At 56.6% G+C, this 24,768-nt stretch overlaps 1 protein-coding gene across 8 annotated transcripts in view; it reads right to left on the bottom strand.

The window, feature by feature from the left end:
• The window catches only part of TLE3 (TLE family member 3, transcriptional corepressor), a 47,983-nt gene extending 24,712 nt beyond the window's left edge, over positions 1 to 23,271 (bottom strand). For 4 of the 8 annotated variants that reach the window (XM_042988496.1, XM_042988498.1, XM_042988499.1 and 1 more), the window contains exons 1-5: positions 22,098 to 23,270; positions 21,396 to 21,496; positions 20,808 to 20,871; positions 19,700 to 19,744; positions 1,004 to 1,066 (exon numbers count right to left, since the gene is read on the bottom strand). In XM_042988496.1, the coding sequence (XP_042844430.1) occupies positions 1,004 to 1,066; positions 19,700 to 19,744; positions 20,808 to 20,871; positions 21,396 to 21,496; positions 22,098 to 22,121 (297 nt within the window). In that variant the 5' untranslated portion in view covers positions 22,122 to 23,270. Of the gene's footprint in view, positions 1 to 1,003; positions 1,067 to 19,699; positions 19,745 to 20,807; positions 20,872 to 21,395; positions 21,497 to 22,097 lie in introns of all 8 variants that reach the window. The other 4 variants (XM_042988495.1, XM_042988497.1, XM_042988500.1 and 1 more) reach the window with 2 other exon arrangements.
• Between the last annotated feature and the right edge of the window lie 1,497 nt (positions 23,272 to 24,768).

Here is a 24,768-nt window from a genome sequence, read left to right as displayed (position 1 = left end):
GTGAGAGCGGTGTGCGGGCTCACCGGCTATGACCGACACCCCACTCTGGTGCGGGACGCTGAAAACAGGCAACCTACGGGACATCTCTGTGCCTTCCACACGTACAGGTTGCCATGAACCTAAAGCCGCTCTATAAAATCGGGCCTAGTTTAAAAAAGGTTTTCTTGGTACGTTCGTTCCCTTCCACCTTGGAAGCAGTTCGTACCTGCTTCCTATGCAGCTGTCTACCTCACTGGGCTGCAAGCTCTGAGGACGTCACCCTATCCTGTTTTCACGTAGATTCAATCGATGACCAGTGGCTACTCTGATTCAGAGACCTAGGAGTCCAGGGGGGAGCGGAGGTGGTCCCAGCCCCTCGGTGGGGGGAAAAACAGAAGGCAGGGCCTGCCCCAGCTGGAGGGAGCTCTGCTGGACGCAAACAGGCCCCTCTCAGGCAGCTCTCCTGTCTGCCCTGCACCAAGGGGTCTCCTTGGAGACGCTGCCCTCATGTTACCCACTAGCCCCGTCCAGGCCTCAGGGGGTGGTCCCTTGCAAAGTGTGCTTGGTAGCTAACAGACCGACTGGTCATGCCTCTAGGGAGGACACTCTGTCCTAGGGGCTGGGGTCCCCCTTGGGAACTCATTCCCTTTATAGGATCTGCCCCTTAGCACTATCTGGCCAGGCTTCTTGCTTCTAGATGTTTCCAGGAGTGGGAGGTGGGGCACAGAGAAGCAGTGTCTAGGAATGTCTGTTTGGATGGGAGGTGGGGGGGCGCCGAGAGGCACCCACTGCTAGCCCCATCACAGGCCAGGACCCTCCTCTTTGGTCTCAGGCAGCAGCAAAGAACCCGTTCCACTACAAGAACGAGCAAATGCCCCCCTGATGTGCTGGAGAAGTTTCCATAAAGCCCCAGGTTGCCAACTACAGCCAGTATGAACGGACAGGGGCAGGGGCTCCGGTAAGACCCGGCCGGCGCCGGGCTGCCCTAAAAACACAAGGAGGACACAGTTAAAGGAGGTCTTACCTCTTGTGACAGGAAAGGCATGATCTGTGCTAAAATCGTGTTCAATCTCTTCGCGATCTCTGTCTGCAAAAGAAGGGAGACCGCGTGAAGCCCAGGCGGGTCGATCAAGTCGCTGAAATGTCACACAGGGGGGAAGCACAAACTCCCCTCCACCGCTCCCCGAAACCACAGACCCTCCATGCTTTCTCCTCGCCACCCCCCCCAAACCCGCCCCGCCAAGCTGGCCTCCCGCCAGGAGGCCTTGCTAAAAGTCCACAGCACACAACATGACGAAACTTCTTCCAACTGCCCCCCCGCCCCCCAAAGGCCAGGCTGCCTACAGTTTGCAGAGCTCCGATTTCCTATCAGAGGTGGTCTATGTGTTTGGGTCAGAACGCAGTCTGCCTGCTCTGGGTAGAAGCCCTAATTAAAGCAGAACGAAACAAGGACCTCCCCTTCCCCCACCGCACTAAAACCTAGAGCAAGACAGGTTCTCTGGCTCTCAGAGCGGGAGGTGACAGGGAGCCCCCAGGGCCACATGTGCCAAAGGGATATGTGGATAAGGGGACCCGCTTCACCCCCTCCTCCGCTTTTCACTTTGCAGCTCCCGAGCCAGAACGATCCCTCCCCCCCCACCCCTAGTTGTGCTGTCCGGCCCGAAATCCCACCATTAAGGCTTCACTTTTTAGGGTAAGGCACTGCCTTCTTGAAGAACTGCTCAGGAGGTAACTGGTTGGGACCCTGATCCTGCACATGGGCCACTGGTAGGAAGGCTTGACCAGTTCTCTGCTCCACCACCAACATTCCAGAAAAGCTCCCATTTAGATGAATATCAACCGCTTCTGCCACCCTGCCCTATGTCAGCCCCGGATGAAGAGTGGTTTACAAAAAAAAAAAAAAAAAAAAAAAAACCAAAAACTTGTGTCACATGGTTAACGGTGACCAGGCAGGAAGGCCGAGCGAGGCCCACTGATAGAGGCACACGTCTCGCGATCGCTTTTCTCCGCTCGCAACGAATCCTGAGGCCGCCAGGACTGAGGGGGCCCAGGGCGGGCTGCAAAGCTCTCATCAGCACACTGCAAACCATGACAACAGCCTTTAAAAATCTGTGATCATCTGCATGTCAAACGATTCTCCACGAGAAATCCTTGTGCACTTAAAATAAAAACAACGCTGTCTGAAGGCTTGCAAACAGACCCCTATTCCCGGAGCTCGCACCGCCACCACTAATGAGGACGTCTCTGATTGGCGAATCGGAGACAGGCCACACCCCCGGGGGACCCGAGGGGCCCGGTGCGGCCCTACATCCTGGGGCGCCCGCCACAGACACAGACAGCCTGTCTTCTACACCAGGGATTGCTACACTCTGCCGATCAATCACTCTGATCCTCAGGAACCGGGGCCAGCGTTTCCCACTGTGGGCATTTGGGCGCAACAGTTCTTTGCTGCAGAGGACCGTCCCCGGTATGTGAGACCCACTGAATGTCAATAGTGGTCCCCGCTTCCAAACTGCAGGGTAGAGAGGCAGTATCCCGTATTCCCCTGGCTGAGACCTATGGGCCTCACTGCTACATCTGCACATTTGAGTATATACTCCAGTGAAGGTCACTGCATGTCAGACTTTCTCAGCCCCCGTGCCATTGCCATTTGACATTTGTTCCGTGCACTGCAGGGTTTTTAGCAGCCACCCTGGGCTTCACCCGCTAAATGTCCGTCATTTATAATGTAAGGAATCTGGGAAGATTGCGAAGTAATTGCTGTATAAATTATTAACCTAAGGAAGTGGGAAGAGTACCACCCCAAACCAGGACCCTTTCTCATTTCTGTTCATTTTTTCCTCGGTTGATCGTGGGGAAGGGGAAGGAAACAGGAATCAGGGCTGTATGGGGCGGGAGCTCTAGAACAATCAGTCTGCATCTCAGTCCAAACCTGCATAGATCAACATGGTCACTCAACTGTCACACGCTGATGTGACAAATCAGAATAGAAGGATATATTAAAAACGTAAAAGAAACAGAAATAAACTAAACAGGGTGCCCGGGTGACTCAGTTGGTTGAGCGTCCGACTTCGGCTCAGGTCATGATCTCACGGCTTGTGAGTTCAAGCCTCGTGTCAGGATCTGTGCCGACAGTTAAGAGCCTGGGGCCTCCTTCAGATTCTGTGTCCCTCTCTCACTCTGACCCTTGCTCACTCACACTCTGTCTCTCTCTCAAGAATAAAATAAAACATTAAAAAAAATTGTTTATGTTTTATTTTATTCTTGAGAGAGAGAAAGAGTGCAAGTGGGGGAGGTGTAGAGAGAGAAGGGGGGAGACACAGAATCCAAAGCAGGCTCCAGGCTCTGAGCTGTCAGCACAGAGCCCGATGTGGGGTTCGAACTCACAGACGGTGAGATCATGGCCTGAGCCAAAGTCAAACGCTTAACCAACTGAGCCACCCACGTGCCCCAAAATATTTGGGGGGGGGGGGGAGAGAGAAACTAAACAAACCAGGCTCAATGCTTAGGAATCTCATTGGTCCAAAGCCTCTTACCTCAAATGACTAGCACAGCAGTGCCTGGCACGTAGTAAGTGCTCAATGAACACTCAGCCAGAAGAATCTCAAATAGCCTCCCTGCATTTATTTTTCAAGGCTTCCTATTGCAGGGTCCCCGTGGCCGCAGATCAACACGGGCAGGATGGGCCCGGTGGATGAAATGTTGGCGTACAGCTGGGAGGGGAGGTGGGTAAGCTCTCCGCCAACAGGATGAGGCAGTGCGGTCGAGCCAGACCAACTGCAAGCCTTCTCGGTGGGTCTCTGGCCGCTGCCCCCACCCCTGAGCCAGGAAGGCAGGCGGCGGGCAGGCTCTGAACCCCCACAGTTACTGTGGTCTACGTGTAGCTACAGCTCTCGGGGGCGGGTGGTTATAAAAGGTTTCCCATCTGCCTACTTCCTCTAGCAAATAGGTCAAGTATCAGGGTCTTGGGAGTTCAAGGCAAAAAATGAAAAGTAGCTGTCCTTCCCCTTCCCAATACCCTTTAGCAAACATGCGGCCACAGCCTCCCCACAGGTGGGCTCTTCCTTCCTGCAGGGCTCGGTCCGGAGCCCAGCATCCTCTGGTTTTGAGGAAAAGGGACCTGCTGAGAGTTCACATAGCTGTGCCCGGTTCAAGGTTTGGCATCCGGGCCACCAGGTGACCACGGCTCAGAACAAGTTCCCAGTCTCACCCTTCCACCCTACTGGAAGCAGTTCGTGCCTCCTTCACCCACGTCCCAACACCGCAGGTATCAACCAGGGGCCATCAGAACAACTCCACACAGACAAGGAACTTTCTGGAGGCCTGGGGCATCGGCATTCAGGCCCCGTCCTGCGCCCGAACCCAATGAAGGTCTGGCAGCACGAGATAGGATTACGTAGGAATGGGAGCAGGGCAGAGAGGGGAGGGGTGGCCGTATACTTGGAGAGCATTTATAGTAAAACAGGGCTTCCCCGTGGATGGGTCTGGGGTGGAAGGAGAGCACGCTCCTTCCAGCCCCCCTGGTCTCCACCAATAGCAGAAGCGGGACTGAGCCACACCCATCTCTACGCCGGCCACCCAACCCCGGGAGTGGGCTCACCACACTGGTGAGTTCACTCAAAGACTGTTTTCAACATTTTTTTTTTTTTGAGGGCGGGGATCGCAGGGGGGGAAGCTCCTGGAAATAAAAGCTGGCCGGCCAGAGCCACTCGTAACAACAAGAGTAACAGCTAACACCCACCACCCCAGCTGTTCCCAAGCACGTTCCATGAGCTCGCTCGCAGTAACCCTGTAGGGAAGGCACTTAGAACTACACTCTCCCTGTTTCAGATGGGGAAACTGACGCTCGCTCGGCAGCGAAGCAACTTCACTAAACGCCTTCCTACCAAGAAGCCAAATTTTGACATTTTGAGAGAGCCTGGAGAAGTCTCTTTGAAAGAAACACTACCGTCGGGGTTAATAATCGACAGCATTTCCGATTCGAACAGCTGTTAAAACAGCATTTGGTCCAATTCAAACAAGCCCTGAACATCAGTTCCAAGAAAGGGGGGGGGGGGGAAATCCAGACATGTGGCTTCAACAATTGGGACAGGTCACAAATCACCAACTGGAACTAGATCACACGTCGGAAAACTCCTCTCGGCGATCCAGGGAATTGTTATCAATAAGGCAGCCGTGGTCCGCGCGAGGCTGGCCCAGGTCCTTCCCTCCGCGCGGGTCCCACAAAGTCGCCGCCTTCTTTGAGCCAGATCTTCAGATACAAACCCGAGAGCAGGTAGGTGCCGGCGGCAGGAAGACGGCCGCCTTTGGAAAAAGGTGTTGGGGAGGCTGGTGCGGCCTTTGAACATTGCTTTTCAAGTGTGGTTCAAAGCAGGCAGCTTTGCTGGTGGAAAAACACTGTTCCTCAGAAGGCACTAATCTACCAGACACAGACAGAAGCAGTTCAGAGACAGGTGCACAGAGACCCCGCGAGATGAGGAATCTGTGCTCCCGACTGGGCGCGGGGAGTAACGTCTGCCCCGCATCTCCGTCGAGACTGTTAGGCTAATAAACGACGGAAAACAAGATAGTGGGGGGCAAGGGTAATTTCCCAAGGAGCAAGCTGCTCAGCGTGCCTTAGTGGCTCCCGTCTGCGCGATGATCATCTCCTCATTAAAAGCAGGACCTCCGAACATCTTGCTGTAAACCGAGGGTACCTGAGCATTCTAGAAGGCTGCGTCTCGAACCGCGCTCCTGTATGCATGGCCCTGCTGCTTAAGCAGCCTCGGGCCCCAGCCCCCCTCCCGGCACGCTGAACAAGGGGGGCCGGCACCTGCTCTTGCTCCCCGCCCCACCGCCTTCCTGCTCCTGGCCTGCAGCATCCAGCCAGCGTTTGGCCCTTTTTCTTTTTTTGAAAATGTGGCTGACCGCTCAACACAGCCCACAGCCATGTCCACCTGACCCTCTCCCTGCCATTTATTTTCAAACCGCCTGGTCGTCTGTACCCGTGGGCTTTCAGGTGCTTCATTTTCATCTCAGCCAAATGGGAACGGGGAGAAGGAGAAATCTGCCACTTTACTTTTTTGTTTTAATTTTTTTTTTAGCATTTGTTTATTGTTGAGAGACAGAGAGAGACAGAGTGCGAGCAGGGGAGGGGCAGAGAGAGAGGGAGACACAGAACCTGAAACAAGTTCCAGGCTCTGAGCTGTCAGCGCAGAGCCCGATGTGGGGCTCAAACTCACGAACCGCGAGATCATGACCTGAGCCGAAGTCGGACGCTTAACCGACGGAGCCACCCAGGCGCCCCGAAATCTGCCACTTTAAAGAACATGTTATGGGGGCGCCATAACATGGTGGCTCGGTCGGTTAAGCGTCCGACTTCGGCTCAGGTCATGATCTCCCGGTTTGTGCGTTCAAGCCCCACAACTCTGTGCTGGCTGCTTGGAGCCTGGAGCCTGCTTCGGGTTCTGCGTCTCCCTCTCTCTCTGCTCCTCCCTGCTTGCTCTCTCTCTCTCTTAAAAATAAATAAACATTAAAAAAGGTAAAATAAAGAGCATGTTATGACCCAAAGCCACGCAGCTCTGGTTCTACCCACCCCACCCCCACCCCCCAGCTCTTCTGCCTCCATCTATCTAGCCGTGTGGCTTTGGGCAAATCACTTCTCTCCCCCAGGTTTCAATTCGGTTGTCTACACAACAGTGGCCAAGTGGTACCTTGTAAGATCTAGGCGAGGTCACTTAGTTTTAGCCTGCTAATCATTCCTGAATTGCTCTGTGACATAGCGCTCCTCCATAGAGCTCAGTAAAATGGAGCACGGCAAGAGTTTAAAGGATGATGAGAGAAGGGACAAGCCACCTCCAGCCACTTGGAGGCGTGGCTGGGCTTTGGGGGGGGCGGGGGCTGGGCTGCCGCTGGCTGACTCAGTCCCCAGGAGCAGTCCTCACAGCACAAACCATTCAAGAGCAGTGACATCCAATCTGTCAATGTCAAGCAGCTACTGTCGGAAGGGCTCATCCTGGTGGCCGGGCCACAGATTTCTCCTCTAGAAACGTGTGTGTTTGGGGTGGGGACCCGGTCCACTCTGGGGTTCTTGAATTTTAGCCGGGTTTGACCTGGTTCTCGGACTCAAGTCCCGGGGTGTTCAAAGTGAATCTGCTTCATCTTGAATTAAAATCAGAGGGGCACAAGGGGAAGTTGGGGGCTGTGCAGAAGAGGGAGGGTGCAGCAGCCGGGCACCACAACCACTAAGCAACCAAATGGTGGAAGGTTCTGGAACAATGCGCTGGAGTAATTTTAACTCAAAATATCCCATTGCTTTTCCCAGGCAATTCTAAATTGATAGGCCCTCAATTATTGGACTGTACCAAGAAATTCCTTGCCAGGCAGTTTCTGCTCAGATCGAGCTTGGAGAGAACTCAGATAAAGCAAGTGGGTGTTTTATCACCAGCGGGAAGGAAGTCCAGGCACGAAGCGGGGGTGAGACCTCCAGCAAAAGCCGGCGTGGGGAGTCCTGGCCCCACAGGCTCTAGGGGAAAACAGCACCACCACCACCCCCCCTTTAAGAAGGGGGGCAAATAAATGATCCACTTAGCAGCTGAGGGAGATAATGACCCCTGCTTCTGGAGGGGCTGGCAGGGTTTACATCACAGATCACTCAATGATAGGTGAGCCTCCTTAAAGGCCCTTTTAGCACTGACATATTGATCAAATTATATATAACTACAATGCCATTAAATATTTATGCCTTCCGAGGAAGCCTGCTGAATTCTTTATGCCGGGAGGGCTTGGTACAAGAAAAGGCCCAGCCTGGTGTGACCCTGACAATCTGTCCCCCGAGGGAGGGAACAGGACGCTGGCTGGGGCCAGCTTATGCCAGACACTGTGTGCGCTAGTCCCCGTGTCCTTCACGCAGAGAAGGACGGCAGCGAAGATCCAGTACCCTCGCCTTCATCCAGCTAAGCCCCACGGAAGGGAAGAGTCTGGGGTGCCCGCGGTTGTGACAGGACCCTCCACGTGCTCCCCGAGAAGGAATCCCGCCTTCCTTTTCTCTGCCTGCTAGAAATCTCCGGCATTTCCTTCGGGAGTCTGGGGAGTGAGTGAATCGGGAACAGTGAGCTGAGTGAGGAAGGGGAAAGAGGGTGTGTGGGGACTGGGGGAGAGGACGCACCTAGCCTACTGGCCCTGGGAAGAGGTGGCAAGGCGAAGTCTAGGGACTTGCACTCCAGCCCCAGGCCTGTCCTGCACTCGGGCTTCGGTTTCCATTGCATGAAGGAGGCAGATTTGGGCCCGGTATAAGAACGAGAGCTCTCAAAAATGAATCAGGCGCTGCGTGTGGGTGAGCGCCCCGTCCTTAGGAGCATTCAACGGCGACTCAACAGGGACACAGGGTTAGACGCCACTCCATGGGAGTAACCTGGGCCTAGGTGACAGCCAAGTCCCTCCCTGGCTCTAAGACTCTATGACTTTCATTTCTCAGACTCTCAATCTCCATCCACCGGGCTTCCTGTTAACAAGATCCAATAATCTTTAAATATTTGTTCACTTTAATTTCTTGGTTCCCAAACACATTAAACTCTGCTTGCCTCCCACCCCCACTCCAGGGGATGGCCCTCAAAGAGCTTGCTTGTGTAGACAGAACAGGGAAAGCCTTTTCAGATTAGACCTTCCCCCAACACTGCCCATTCATCCCAGGCGCCACTACCCACCCCCCCCCCCATCCCTTGGGCCCTCCATCCCCTCCCTCCCCTCAGATAACCCTCTGCCTCCCTCCCCCACCTTCCCAGACTCCATTGGCCAACTCTCGCCAGGAGGAAAAATTCTCAATTCAGCCCTGTGGGGTTGCCATGGCAACCCCCAGCCACCTAATCCCCTTAGAACATTATGCAAATCTCCCCTTGCCCTCAACAGGCTGTAAAAGTCACATTACCCTTGCAGAGGCAGCTCGTTAAATTTTGGGGGTCTCCCCATAAGGTCAGCACTACAAATGAAACACTGGCTAGGACTTTTTAAGGACACAGGCTGGCTGGCAAATCTGGGTGGCAGGAAAGGAAAATGAGGTGTGGGGGGTTGGGGGGGGAACAGGCTGACTGTGGGCAGGCACAGAGCCCCATTCTATCCACCCACCACTGAGTTCACCACCAACAGGCTGGTGCCTTCTTAGATTAAAGGGGTCAAAGGGTCCTCTCTCCCTAGGCAAGGATGGCAGGAGGGGCGGCATGTCATAGGCCATAAAAATCACGATCGGTTATTTAGCAACTTGTTTATGGATCAGTTACCTCTCAAACAGACCCCCTCCCAAGTCACTGCCACGTTCCACCTCTCATTTTACAGATAAGGAAAATGAGGCCCAGAGAGGGCCAAGAGCCGCCCTGGGTCACAAAGCGAGATGGTGGCGACCAACTCTCCCTGCTCTGCAATCGAGAATCCTTCCCCCTACACCAAGGGTTCACAACCAGGGGCAACTGTGCTCCCCGGGGGGACCTTTGGCAATGTCTGGGGACAGGGGTGTCACAACTGGAGAGGCGCTACTGACAGCTAGTGGGTAGGGGCCAGGGAAGCTGCTGATCTTGGGAAACACAGGACAGCCTCACCCCAAAGAATTCTCCAGCCTCAAATGTCAAGAATGCCCAGACCGAGCCACCCTGATCTACACGTGGCTGACACACGTTTCACTGGATTCTTCAGAGGCGTTGTCTGGGGCCTTCCCAGCCCCGGAATCAAAGTCTGGAAGTACATACAGGTGGGTCTTGGGGGGGGGGGGGGGCCATGCAGGAAGACCACGCCTCAATATGGCCTGTGGGACGAGTCATTGGTTCCTGATTGAAAACAGACCTTAGTTTCTCGTTCTGAACCTGCCTCTGGTCCACCTGAGACCACAAGCCAGTCACTTAACCTCCCCAGACGGCAGTGTTCCAGTCAGTGCTCCTGTCAGGGAGTGCTCGGGACACCTACACTGCTATGCTGTGGGGCTGGGCCTGTGGGGCCAACAAGCAGCAAATGGGAAGGGGCCCTGGAATGTTCCACCGCATCCACAACCCCACGACTCTTGTCCTCGCTCTTTGAGGCCTTGGCAACGCCGGGACTCTGTCCCATTGGGAGAATGCATTGCCGAGGCCCTCCTACGTGCAAGAGACTGTACCGAGCAATCAAGAGGCATCATCTTATGTGATCCTTGTAATGCTCCCTATGACCGCACGGTCCACCAGATGAAGCCACGAGCCACGGGGGGCTAGTGAACGTTAATGAAAACTCAACGTAAAACTCAGATTCTCACAGTAGCCACATTTCAAGGGCTCCATAAACACGGGCAGCTGCTGGCTACCCATACTGGACGGTGAGCCAGACCTTTCCGTCGTTGCAGAAAGTTCTACCGGACGGCACTGCTCTAGCAGGTAGGTGTTATTATTCTCCCCCGTATCAACTGAAGTTCACAGGAAGTCTACCTAGACAGCCCCAGGTCGCACAGCCAGTTAAGTCCCGACACGGGACTCAAACCCAAGGTTCTCTGGCCTCCAAGCCTGTCCCTCGGCCACCAGGACTTAGCCCTCCCAGCTCCTGATGCTCTGCACCTGACCAGCCAGGATGCCCCTCTGAAAACCAGTGGCTTCTGACGGAGCAACTCTGAGCCCTCTGGCACGGAGGGGCCAGTAAAAAGTCTCATCAGGGACCTGCCCCGCTGCCCACCGGTGGGGCTGGGCAGGGGGGGGAGTGAGGGAGAGCCGCGTGGAGGCCCCTTGAGAAGGGAGGTCAGACCCAGGTGGGAGAATAGAGAAACTCCAACAAGCCACGAAGAGAGAATTATCTAGACCGCACCCCCACCCGCCCCCTTTGTAAGTTCCTACAGGCTGGATACCGCACGCAGTTATCGGGGGACACGGAGGCCAGGATCGAGCCAACGGTGAGAGGACTCTGGCAGGGGCGGGGCTGCTCTCTGGGGGCGCTGCTGCTTCTCTCCCCACTTCAGGCTGGCTTCGCGAAGATTCCTTGTTCCTCTGGGATGAAGTGCGAGGGCCTCAGGACTCCAACTGCCAACCTCAACCCCTGCAGAGCCTTCCCCCCCCCCCACCAATCCCCCCAGGATGTCTGCCCTGAGGCAAAGCCAGGTAAGATCGCAACATAGCAGCCCTCTCCTGGGGTAGGGGAGCTCAGAGGAAGGGGCCCCTTCCAGGAAAAGCAATGGGGAAGGGTGGAAGGAGAAGGGAGAGCTCTCCTGGACCCATCAGTCCTGGCCGACTCACGGCCTCCACCTACTGGATCTCAGGCTTGCTCTGTTTCCACGGGGGCCACTGAGCCTCTCAGTCTAGACCGTCTCGGATCACCTGTGGCTTCTCCGCCGCCCCCTGCGTCTGCCCTACCTCTTCCTGGGCAGGAAGTCTGATAGTTCCTGTCCCCCACCCTGGCCTCGCCCACTAGCCCCTGCCCCCCCCCCACCAGACTGCTCCACTTTTCCCAGCACCGATCGCCACTGATTCACAAAGCACGCCCCCGACGGGACACCCGGTTTCAGACTCCGGGCTCTCCCGAGATGCGTATCTGGGGACCGAGTAGCAGGCCCCCTCCTCCAGCCTTCGGGTCACAGACTGGCTGGGTGGTGGTGGAGGAGTCTAGCACCAAAGCCTTCTCGACTAGTTTAGGAAGAGTCCCCCTCCCATGCCCCCAAGGTGCTCTTGGCATTCCCAGTGCTACAGGACTGGGAGAAGGATTCCTGCTCCTTGGAGTCTCCCGTATGAAGGAACAGGTAGCTTTCCTCGGCACACTAAGAAGGAACTTCCCCTGTTGGGCTAGTCTAGTCTTCAATCGGAATTACAAGGGCCACAACAACTGCAACAAACAGCTGAAAAGTAACGATGGTTACCAAGGATTTAAAAGGACAGCAGGACAAAGTCCTGGCATCTGGAACATTCCATGCCCAAAGAGACAGCCAGGGCATGCCGAACTTGCCCATCTACCCCCAAGCCACCGACCCTCGCTTCCTTCTCATAATCCCAATTCAGCCTGGTTTGCCTTCTCTACCCCCTTCCTACCCACCCTTCCCCCGTATCTCTGCTCCGTCATCTCCCCTCCCAGCTATCTCTTTCCTCACCACCTCCTTTCTTCCCTTTTCACGTTTAAACTGTCCACCGTACAAGGTGAAAAACAAACAAAACAAAAAACTTGAGCTAGATTAAAGACGCTTTAAGATAAAAAAAAAAAAACTCAGGACGCTTCTCCGTTCCTTCCTCCAATCACAACTTTGCAGCCAAAAGACGTCTCTCTCAGAAGCTGGAGAAAACCTGTATCCTTCCCAGAAAGTCCATAATGGTCTCAGGGTCAGGGAGAACCCCCAACTGGAAGGTTACCCTCTGCGAGTCTCCCCTCCCCCAAAACGTGGCCCAGCACCACGCAGGGCTCAGGGGGCCTCAGTGAATACAAAATGGTCCTATCCCTTGGGGGACTCCTGGGCGTCATCCTTCCACACACAGCCAGCCCCTGCCCCTGCCGCCGCGTCCAGTTTATGAACACAGCCCTCTAGTGCCCTGGATGTATACAGGTCATTTTCACACCCCGCACTCTGAGGCTTCTGTCCTGCCGTTTGTTTGTCCGACGCCCAAATGCCTGTCGTTTTAGGTTCCTAAGATGAAAATGTCTTCGCTGCTTTGTAAACAGTCAAGTGCTACGGAAACACCAGAAGTCGATGTTATCATAATTATGTATGTGGAAGAACAAAATTTTCAAAGTCTGTCCTCCATAAAGGTCTTCTCCTGAGGTTATACTTAGTGGTGGTGGCGGCAGCTGCCCCAGGCCCCCAGACCCCGGTCTGTGTCCCTCACTCGGTGGGTGGAAAGGAAGAGGCCCCCTTTCGACACAAAAGCCAAGTCCGTCCACGCTCCCAGCCCTGGTCGTTCCCAAGCTCTCTTGTCACCCTTCAAAGGATGCCATTGGTGAAGGGGAGCTTTGGTGACAGCGGGGACAGGGGAACCTCTCCCGAAGGGTTGTGTTGCTTCTTCAGAGTCGGCTGGGGTGAAGGGGAGGGAGGTGTTTGTTCTCAGGCAAATCTCCAGGGCTGAGTTAAAGGGTCTCCGGGCTCATAAGCCCCTAAACCCCCGCATGAACCGCCACTTGAGAATAAGACCTTCCCCTCCCCACCCTCATGCTTTCCAGAGGGCCCCCCCCCCCACCCGCACAGTGAACAGCCTCCGGAACCTGAGCTGAAAGGGCCTTCGAGGTCCCAGGTCTGGGATCTGCCTCTCTAGTAAGTGGAGCCCTCCCCCTCAGTCCCCACAAAGGTGGCCTTAGCCTGAACATTCAGCTAAACATTCAGTGACAGCTGGGCCCCACCCTCAGGCTGACTACAAACAAAAGAACTCCACAACAACACCGGGTGAGAACAGCCCTCCCATCCATTCCTCCAGAAACTCCAGAAAGGCCAAGTCCTAAGAAGCGCCCCCTCCCCCGCCTGCCCCCGCTGGGGTGGGGGGGAGGGGGTGCTCCTGTCTGCAGTGGATGTGGGCTTACATCAACCAGCCCACCCTACAGTCCTTACTGAGGCTCAGGCAGGAAATCCCCCCCCTGCCCTAAGTTTCTCCCCGGCCCCCACCGGAGGGGGAACACTTTACCGTGTTAAGGCGAGAGCCAGAAAAGAAAAAGCCGGGAGAGAAAAGCAGAGAGTGAGAGAGAGCGAGAAAGCAAGCATCTTGGCCCGGGAGTCGCAGAGAGCATTTGTTGAAAACAAGATATTGTCCCTTTAAGCATATAAAAACAAGGCCCTTGAGCACGCAGTTCTCACTCTGGTACACAATTATGGGTGCTTTCAGCTGTCTAGCACTGCTTCAAGTGCTCTCTTAAACCAGACTGTCAATGGCATGTTGAAAGCTATTTTGCTGGCTGCTATCATTAATAGCAAAGTGGAGAGAGCTGGCTGATGAGAATTAAATATGGGGGAGGGGCGGGTCAGAACCAGTCATTACAGAATTACCAACACGAGCAAGGAGGCAACGCCACTTTGGGGAAGAAAGTTCAAACCGGCATGTGGGGGTGGAGAAGCAGGCACCGGGAGGCCCTCCAGCTCCCTCCGCCAGCGTGGGGCGTCCCCATCCCCCCCCCAACCCCCCCCACCGCTGCCCGGGGGCCCGGATGGCCCCCGCGGGCCAGCCCCGCAGAGCCATATGGGGACAGAGGGAGCCACGGAGTCGGGAGTGTGAGAGCAGAGAGGCCTTGGAGATCACTTTGCTGCAAAATGTCACCACCTCGCCTGGCTCCCCAAGTGGAGCCCCGCCCCCGCCCCCACCATTCCAGCTTGTGGATGGTGCTTCCGTTTGCCTTTCCAAGAGCGGTTGCCACCCAGATTGAGGAGCAGCGTCCTCCCCCTCCTCCCCCCAGGCTGGCTTTCTGCTGGCTTCTGCCTCATAAACCCCTGCCCTCCCTCTAAGTCTCGGCTCAGGTAACAGCCCTTCGGTGTAGTCTTCTGTGCCCCCCCCATCCCCCTTCCCCTCCCCCTTTCCGGGAAGCATAAGCTGTTCTGTCCTGGGTACTCCTCCTGTGACACTGGGGCCGTATTAGCACTTACCTCACTGCACTGCCATGACTTATTTAGATGCCAACTCCCCAGCGGAGGGAATGGTGTCTGATTCGGCTGTGTAACCAGCCCCGGCCCACACCCAGCACATCCCAGGCCCCTAATAACCGTTTTGGAACGGCTCCAACCCCCTCATTTTACTGATGAAGAAACTGGATGCCGAGAGCCGTAGGAGGAAGCCTGCAGAGCTGGTAGCCAACCCACAATTAAAACCCTCACTTCCTACTCCCAGAGCTCAGGGAACCAGAATCCCACCCTCTGATGACCCCAGTAATTCTGAGTAAAGGAAAACCAGCGTGTTTGCTGAGCACCTGTTACGTGCCAAGCGCCCGTAAGAGACCCCAGCAGAGGGGCTTCCTCCGTGGCCACCAAAAAAGGAGATGATGAAGTGTGAGAAAGGGCGCCATGCAGGCCAGATCGCAGGCGGGAAACCCCACTGAGGTTTGGCCTTGACTACCTTTTGGTCCCAAGTGTCCCAGGATTTTGTGCAAACGGATAGGGATAGGAAAGCAGTTTCCCACGCAGGAGGGAAAAGGGAGCTCACTCCTACAGCGGAACGGAAACCGAGGGCCTCTGACACAGACCAGACCCTCTCTATACTAAGTGGAGGAGGAGGAACCCAAGGAGAAAAAGAGCTCTGTGCCCTCCGGGGGCCCCTGGTCCAGAAGAGTTCATGGAAAGAAGGAAGAGTCAGGCTCAGTTTCCTCGGATGATACGAGGCCATCCCAATGATCAAGCGTATGAGAAGCAAAAGAGCACACGAATCTCACTCCATATAGCAACAGCAGCAGTGAAGAACGGGGGTCCAGGGAAGGCTAGGGTGGAAGGCAGTCTGGGGCGGGAGCTCCTTGCAGGTGCACAGGACAGGGGGCAGGGGGCTTTGAGCTCGGCAGACCCCCAAAGCTGACCATGGCAGGCCCTCGGCGCAGTGAGAGGAGCTAAGTGACTGGAGAAAGCTCAGCAAGAGTGACCAGCCAGGAAAGGTGAGGTGGAAACCAGGGCCTAGGAGGAGTGCTTGGATGCCAGCAACCACCCCCCCTGCCCCCCCCCCCGCCCCCGCTACTCCGGAACTCTTCTTAGCTCAACCCAGACGCACCCCACAAACAGGCACTCCTGGGCAGGGTCTTTGTAACCTCGCCACCTGCTGGCTCCCTCTGGCCACCCGGCCTTCAACACTGATGGTCCCCAAACTTCAACTTGTACCTGGACATCTTCCAGCCAAGCCCCTAATTACTTGGGTGATGAGAGGGGAGGGGACAAACAGAGATCTCCCATATCCTTCTTCAGCCCCGCGTTCGCGGCGGCCACGGCCAGCCGCCATGGCTTTCTGTATCCTTGGGTAAAAAGGTCACAGGCCTTACCACTTTACCCCACCCATGAACCTGACCTCTGGGGTCGCTAGTTCCCCACTGTGTTTATTATTACGCACATCAAATCATTAGATGTGCAAATAGCTGGCAATTCAGAAGAGGACGGTGGGCAAAAAGCATCCAGCTGATATGGTTATACAACCCGAAATGGGGTACTTTGTACTTTGGTATAGCCAGGTTCGCAGGCGTCGCCTTAGCCTCTTGACATAATGCAGAAAGCGGCAATGACAATTAAAGCCACAGAGTGCTATCAGTTAGTAAACAAATACACCTCACCTCTTGAGTCTTGCTAAACAGAGACCTGGGCTCGGGACAAAAGGTTGCATTAGCAGCCCCAGCACTAATGCGGGACTGGGTAACTGGGTATCTCAGCTCCCCTCCCTGGCCTCAGTTTCCTCATCTGCAATCTGGAATGGTTTGCATAAGAAGCCAGAGGGCTCCCCCCCCCGTTCCAGGATGCCAAGAGAAACTTGGAGGAAGGGTTGCTCCTCTGGGTTTATAGAAAAAGGGTGACCGTAAAAAGGGTTGGCATAGCGCTGCCCCAAAGTCCAAATGTCTCAAGTTCTCTTTTGAAACCTCAGTGCTCACCGGGGGAGGGTGAAGACAGCCTGACCCAGCTTCTCGTGCCTCAAACCCCACAGCCAACAGGTGCTCTGGGGCGCTCCTTTCGAAGCTGGCTTTGTTGGCACTGGAGAGCCTCGGCAGGGACAGGACAGGAATCAATGAGCTGGCCAGCCATCATCGCCTCCCTGAATCACCCTTGACATTCTGCCTGGAAGCAGGGGCTTAGAGGAGGTGGGTGACCCCTTGAAAGCTCAGGCCAGGCCCGTGATTCTGTAATCTTTGCTTTGCCATAATTAGGGAGGTAGGCAGAGGCGTAGGAGGAGAAACCATTTATTACTTCTGTGGGATTTGACAGCTTGAAAGAAGAACGAGAAGGATACAGGGAAACAGCCAGCAGGAGCCAGCCACAGTGAGCTTAACCTCTCGGTAAAATAAAAAACGGGCTGGACGCACCTCGGCAGCTGCCCTCTGTCAATACCCAGGGCCTATCGGGCAGACCCGGAGGTTCCCAACTAATAGGCATTTCCCCAGAGACAGCAAAGAAGACCTTTTTTTAAAAAAAAAAAACAAAAAAAACGGTGGCGGTGGTGGTGGCGGTGAAGGGGGGGCGGGGTGCATGTGAGCGAGCAGGCGGAGGACCCCCACGCTTTCCAAAGTGCCAGCTCTGGAGATCACCTATTACATAAAGGTACAGACAGTCCCCACCCCCACCCCTGAGCTTAAAGACGAAGAATCCAGCCTGTTTGTTCCAGGCAGATGTAATCACACGAACAGTCAAGTCTAGAGGGCAGGACACTGCATGAATAATTCAAGCGCTCCAGTCACTTGATGGTGTGTGCAGATAAAACACCAGTCAACCGCTAAACAGGTCAGCTGATAAACTTGTTTGCTCAGGCCTAACCACCATCCGCCAAATGCACCCGAGACCCACACTACAATTAGTGGCTGGGTTTTCTTCTGCAGAACCCCGGCAAGCCTAGGGAGTGGCCAGCCCCATTAGGTCAGGGTTGCAGGTTAGTTTCTTCACCTCCCTGCCTCTTTGTTCCTCCACAGCCTCCGGGCGATTTCACCCAACTCCAGAGATTGCCATAAACCCGGCGAAGGCACCAGAAGGCACCACTCATTCGTGCTGGGAAAGCAAAGGGGAGCTGGCGGTAGGGCAGAGGGGACTGGCAGGCAGGGTAAAGCACCCATTTCGAGAATCCAGAGGCCTGGACTGGAGTCCCAGCCCTGCGCGACGGGCCTCCCTGAAGCCTCAGTTTCCCCGCCTGTACAAAGGGTGCAAACGCTCCGTCTGCCTGCCTCTAGCAGCTGAGAGGATTAAATGGGACCGTGTCGCCAAACCTCAGGCATTCTCCCCCTGAGAACCCTGTCTGGGGAATGGCCAGAAGCCCCAGATGCACACAGCTGCTCTTTGTGCAAACCCCACCACCACATGCGTTAAGGCGGTTAACTCTTCCTGAGTTCAGAGTCTCCCCAGGACTCCGGGAACACCTTTGCTCCACCAGCCAAGGTGGACTCGTGCCAAAGAACCAACCACTCACAGACACGGGGAACACCACCCATGCAGACCTCAACATGCAACGACATATTACGCCTTAATTATGAAGCTCTTAGAATAACTGCTGCTATAAATTTTAAACCTGGGTGCAATTACCCTCTTTAAACACACCCAAGATACTAAGCACCGAGGGAAGAAAAAAAAAAAAGAAAAAAGAGGAGGTGGAGAAAGGGAGAAGGTGGCACCTTGCCTAACAGCCCAAGGGTCCCTGAACACCTGAGGTCCACTCCATGCATTCAGTCCCACCTAAAGTTGGGCAGCACCTGCCTCCAGTCCATTCTGCCGAAGAGAAACATCTCGATATACAAAGCCGTGGCTGCTTGTGATTTCTGTGGGTTAAGAAGTGAAAACTTGGTAGCTTTCCTATGCTAATCCCTCAGGAAGCCACAAACTGGCTTCCCACATGGCCCAGTAAACTCAGGCCCCTTTCCGGCTGCCCTTCACCCAACACTGGGGCTCCTCCAGGACAGAAAGGAAACCACAGATTCAAAAGGCTTTATAGGAAGCCACCGGAGCAGGCCGCAAGGGACAGGCATTTCAGGGTCACCTGCCCTTCTCACCTGCCCCAGACCCTGCCCCCGTCAAGAGCAGATTTTAAACCCCCGTCAACGACTGTTAATTTAGGGCAGCAAATCCATTCAAGTCACGGTCACCAAAGGCTAGAATGAGTCAACAGTCTTCTGAGATTTCAAGAACACCAATTGTTAAAAAGAACAACCGGCCTGCGCCATTTATTCGTGCCAAGTCACTTCTAATCGCTGGCCAAGCCAAATTACAGACAGCCTCTCCTTGGAACACAAATACACAAACAGGCCTCTCCCACAGCCCAGCCTAGCACCCGGGACTAGTTACTGATATGCACTGAGATAAAGGCTGTTTGTATTTGCTCGGTTTGAGGTATACTGTTATTAGGAGAGTGACAATACGAGGTAGTTTACATATCCATTAAACACCACCACACTAGCTAAACTGGTTTGACTTCAGGATTTCAAAGCTGAGCTCAACCACCAGTCACCTCCGAGGTCCTGGCGAGGCAGCCCTGGGCAAGTTACTTCACCTCTCTGCTTCAGCTTCCTTCTCTGTAAAATGGGGACCCGGGCTGCCTTCAAATGAAGATTGAGAGGAGAAAGCTGCCTCGCAAACGTAAGACATGAGGGCTATATTTCATCCTGGCTTCGTATTTTTAAGCAGTTAGTGGCTTGTTCCCTTAAATTTTGACAGCTCAGCCTGGCTTTAAAGACTCTTGAAATTTAATCTTATTAAGGCAGAACATCAAATTGTTACGCGCAGGCACACATGCGCACACGCGCACGCACACACACACACACACACACACACCCCTCCTGCATTTCCCCTTGAGAATTTTATATTAAAACACTTAAAAGCAGCCAGCTAGCCCCCTCTGGGTTTCAGGAGTTTGTAAAGCAGATCCTGAAGGCACAACGTTTCCTCTGCTCCTTTATACCAAGATCCAAGACCAGGACTAATTTCACAAGCTCAGGTGCCAAAAACTCATGCCCAAGAAATCAGCAACGCCTCAGACCCTGCATTTCAGAGACCGGATCCATTTGCTCTTCAAGGAGAAGGAGGGGGAACAGAAGACGAGGCTCCTTTTCAAAGGGCAGGGGCCATAAGAAACCCATTTATTAGGTTTTTAACCGCTAGGTAGATTTTGAGAAAAAAAGCACTTACCTGCTTGTGCATTTCGATGTTCAAGCCATAGGACATCTCATAGTACTAAAAGCAAAAAGAATTGCCGTTAACAGGCAACCCCCAGTCATCTGTTCACTTTCCAAAATCAGCTTTGGGGCCAGGTTTCTGGCCAAATCACACTTTTAGGATACAAATGCTAACGAAGTTCAAATCAAACCCCAAACCCCGCTATAGGGGAGTTGAAGGGCTGACCAGGGGTGAATGTGGCTCTCATCTCTACAGAACATTATCGATGCAGCAGTAAGAGAAGCTGGGCCCTCCCTCCCTTCCACAAGCACCTCGTGGGCCACATATCCTGTTTATACAAGGTTCGGGTTCAACAGGGAATCGTGTGTATACTGGGCCCCTCTTGTCCTCTGAGAGTTATTTAGCAATGTGTCAAAGGCCTCTTATGTGGAAAGCAGTGCAGGGAGGGCGCTTAAGTGCCTCCCATGTCCTCTCAACAAACAGAAGATGGAAACTCAGGGCAACAGACACTGGGAAAGGGAAGAGACTCTACCCTACTGCGCCAAGGCTGACGAAGCTGGGGTATCCCTGCTGAGGCAGGGGAGTGGAGGCAGAGAGCTTTGAAAGGCTCCTCCACTCTCACAAAACCCTGGGGAACGAAGGGGGGGGGGCGCGTGCAGGGGATAGGCGGAGAGGGCTCCTGTCCCACTCTGGCTAGATCCCAGGGCTGCAAAGCAGCAAAGTTTCCCAACACTCCCCGGAGGTCCCTAACAGAGATGTTATCCCACCCAGACGTGAGCTGATCCAGTCCTATCTTACTAGCGAAGACAGGGGCCACCAGTCCCTCTGGGAAACAAACTAAAGGGGCACGAACGTAGCGCAAAAGCGCCCCGCCTGGATTTGGGTTTCCCTTTCGGCCCCTCCTCTCACCCACCCTCCTCCAAGTGGCCCGGGCTAAAGGGGCGGGGGGGGGGGGGGGGGTGGGCAGTGGCGGGTCGGGGGCACATTCGGATAACTCGGGATAACCCCGGCTCCCAGGGCTGCCCGGCGGCTGGCCGCGGCGGGCCGGGGACTCGGCTGCAGGGTCCCCCAGACCCCCACCCCGGGCCCGCCCTGGCCCCGGCCCGCGGCCGCCTCTCACCATCACGTAATGGCGCTGCATCTCGGTCTTCTCGTTCGCCAGCTTGTCGTACTCCACTTTGAGGCTGCGAGGGCAGGAGGAGCCGGCTCAGGCCCGGGGCCCGCACTGCCTCCTCCGAGGCCCCAACGTCAGGGCCTCTGAGAACCGCTTTGCCACTTCCTGAACGCCCCCCCCTCCGCCCCTTGGGGGACCCTGTCACCCCGCAGCCCCGGGGCGGAGGGGGTTCGGGTCCTCGCCGCGGGGGAGGGAGAGACACAACTTGAAACTTCCGCGGCCGAGCGCGTGGACTGCTCAGGGCCGCGGGGGCCGGGGCGGGGGGAGGGAGGCGGGTGGAGAACCCGGCTCGCGACCCCCGGAGCGGGCCCGCCGCGACCCCGACCCTCACCCCGCCCGCGGCCCAGGGTGCCGGGAGGCTGCGGGCAGCCAAGGGTTAAGGCGCCGCGCTCGGAAAGGGGAAACAAAAGGCGGAGGCCCCGGCTGCCCCGCCGCCCCGGGTCGGGAGCCCCCTCCGTCCCCGCGGGGGGTGGCAGGAGCCGCGGCGGGGACGCCCCTTCCCGCCGGCCCCGGGGAGGCCCCCACCGGCCTTACCTGTGATATTGAGCTTGCAGGAACTGGAATTCGTCTTTGATCCTGTCACAAGACTCAGCCACCGTGAATTTAAATCCCGGCTGCCCGGGTTGATGGGGAGCCTGGAGCCCGCGAGGACGAGACAGGGGAGGGGGCGGGGGCGTCAGACTGGGCTCCGGGCGGCCCCAGCCCCTCCGCGGCTTCCCCCGGCTCCCCCCGCCCAACCCGGGAGGCCACCCTCACAGCCCAGAACCTTCCCAGCAAGTTTCTCAGCCGCCCGACGGGGTGGGGTGGGGGGGCGCCCCAATCCTTCCCCATTGGCGGCGGGGCTCATCCCTTGCACGAAGGGGCTCCCTTCCCAAGTAAGACCGGCACTGGAACATAGCCGGGTGAGTTGGGAGATTGGAGAGAGGGAGCGGGGGAGGAGGGGGGCAGCGTGAAAACAAACAGTTCCGCTGGAACACAGGCAACCCCCCCAACGCCACTCGGGCGGAATTAACCTCCTCTCTCCACGGCGCCCCCCCATCCCCATCCCCTTTGTGTGAGCGCGCGCGCGCGCGCACTCTCACACACACACACACACACACACACACACACACACAGACACACACACGCACGCACACACCATAAAGGTAGCAACAAGCAAAATGGAGGTGCCAGATAAACTGCCTCGTTTACCCTGCCATGATAGATGCTTAAATAAACCGAGTTGCAATTACTCACCGGATGTCTGCCTTGCGGATACATGGCAGGGAGGGGTCGTGATTCCGAGAGCGTGGAAGCGCCGAGAGCTCGGGCCGGGGAGGTGCGGGGGAGGGGGGAGCCAAGCCCGAGCGGGGGGCGGCCGGGAAACCGAGTGCTCGCCCCCGGCCCCCCCAGCCCGCTCTCGCAGCGAAATCCCAGAGTCGGGCGCCCGCCCCAAGTGGAGACAAAGAGCTGCGGAGCAGGCGGCAAAGTCGTCGGCGGGCGCCGAGGCCGGGCGGCGGACGCGGGCTTTGTGCGCCTAGGGCTCGGCGGTCTGCGACCGGCCGCCTTCCCCCCGCTGCGTGGAGCGCGTCAGGGCCGGGGACAGCGCGGACATCGTCGTCTCCCCGGTGGCTCCGGCGCGGGGTCCCGAGGCCGGGGTCTCCTCCTGGGGCGACTGCGGACCCCCTCCGGATCACTCGGCGAGTCGCGCCGTGAGGGGGGCGCGCCGAGGCAGCCCCAGCATCCGGGGCGCGCGGGTCCGATCCCAGAGGCGGCTCCCGGGGAGAAGAGGAAGGAGGCTAGCACCCAGGTGGCGGCTGGGGGCCGCAGGAGCGCCGGAGGGTGAGGGCGGGAGCCCGGCGCGGGCGCTTAGACGCCCCCCCTCGGAGAGGAGAGCCTGCTGTTCCGTCTGCTACTGCCGCCGCCGCCGCCGCCGCCGCTGCAAGCCCTTCCCAGGGCCGAGGAGGAAACTCCAGGCTCAGTAGGTGCAAATCAGCTGCCCTGGCATCCTAACTCCAGCGGGCACCGGAAGCCTCCGCAAAGGGGTCCTCGCTGCTCCCAGCTTGAGCGCCGCGTCCCCAGCGAGGAGCGCTCGGCGCCGCCACCGCCGCCTCGGAGCGCACAGGCAGGAGAGAGCGCAGCCCGAGACCGGGGAGCTCTGCGGCTTCCTTCCTTCCCCTCGGCCTGGCTCTTCTCTCCGCGCCCGAAAAACCCCCCAAACACACACCCCAAACACACACACACACGCACGCACACACGCACGCACGCACACACACCCAAAAAAGTGCCCGGGACCTGCGGATACCACACACAGACAGGCGAGGGGGACGAGCACGAGGTCTGAACTGCCGCGAGAGCAGTTCCAAATAGGGACTGAAAAGTAACAAAATAATGTGGCAGCTTCGCCCGGTGCTGGCCAATGGGAGTGCGGGGCCCCCACGTGGGGCTACCGGACTCGGCCTGCGACTGGGCGCCGCCGGGCGCGACGTCACAATGCCCTCTTGTGTCTAAAACTATGCATGAAAAGTAGCAATCAGGCCCTACCCGCTGGTGACTTTCGCATGGGAGTGAAAAACAGCGCTCCTCAGATCAGGAATTAACCGAAAGACATATAATAAATAGATATATATTATAGTGCTGGGCTGCTAGACTTTTTTTTCTCCCGCCTCTTTTTTTTTTTTCCCACGATCTACTAGCAAATAATTATTTGGCGGGAGGGGGAAACAGGGGAACCCGAGGAATAACAACAAAAGAAAAAAAGACAAGCCGTACGGTCCTCGAAACCTGTGGCTGGTAGTAATGTATCAGTTTATTCTGCAGTGGCGGCGAACGATTCCTCCCTGGAATCTCATTAGGTCTGCAAAGCAGCCCAATTAGATACTATAAAACAAACAGAATCACTTTGTCACTTTAATGTTTTCACTTCGCAGGATTTAGGACTGAGAAAATGGTGGGTCCCAAAGTTGCCTCCCACCTTTAAAAATTTGCTGGGAACTGAGGGTGTCCCTCTCTTTACCCCTTCTCTTGCCCTCCCTCCCCCTTCCACTGGCCCCCAGCTTTTTTTTTTTTTCTTTGTTCATTCGTCCTTCTTTTCAGAAAGCCAAATAAACAGCGTCTTTGATGTGCGGCGGCTGCCGGCTAGAAGTCTGAGGAACTCTGGCTTGGCGGGCAGCGCAGATGGAAGGGCCGGCTGCCGGCGGACAAACGGCCCAGTTCCCGAGGTTCCTCACCGCGCGCTGGGGCCAGGGGAGCGGAGGAGGGGATGGGGAGGCGGCCCTGCCCTGCCGTGGCCGGGGAGCTCCCCGTTCCGACCCGGTTTGCCCGGCCTGCTCGAGGCTGTGTTGCGGCGTCGGCGGAAGCCTGCGGAGGGGCTCGCGTGCGGGCCCGTGGGTGTCTCGGCAGCCAGCCTCGACGCCTCGGGAGGCTCAGACGCTCGCCTGCCCCCGCGCGCTCCTCGCGCACCCCCAACCGCCGCGCCTCCGGGACCCCCCGCGCGGTCGCACAGGCCACTCGACTCCGGGGCCAGTCCGCCCGCAAACGGATAGCCTCGATCTGCTGCTCGGGGTTACGTCAGGGCAGACGGGCAGTGGGGGAGCGGCCGCGCCCCGGACCCCCGCGGGCCCCGCCGGGTGGACCGGCCCAACGGGCGCCCGCGGGTCCCTCCCCGGCATCTCCGCGAAAGCGCACGCACCCCGGGGCCGGTGGCGGGCGCGCGCGAGCCGGCCGCGCGCCCCCGGATCTATATTTTCTCCTCATTAGGATCTGGAGTTTGCTCTTTGCATCTTAATGAGGAGCTGAGAGCGAGCGGGCGCTCGGAGGCCGGTGCGCAGGGAGTTACACGTGAGCGCCCGCCTAGGAGTTGAACCTCCCCGCGCCCGCTCCGGCCGCCAGCCCTGAACCGCGCTCCTCTCTTCATTTATTTATTTTC

The sequence above is a fragment of the Panthera tigris genome, chromosome B3 (assembly GCF_018350195.1).
Source record: "Panthera tigris isolate Pti1 chromosome B3, P.tigris_Pti1_mat1.1, whole genome shotgun sequence".
NCBI lineage: Eukaryota > Metazoa > Chordata > Mammalia > Carnivora > Felidae > Panthera > Panthera tigris.
Note: the sequence above shows the minus strand (reverse complement) of the source record. Positions and strands in the feature narration are given on the sequence as shown.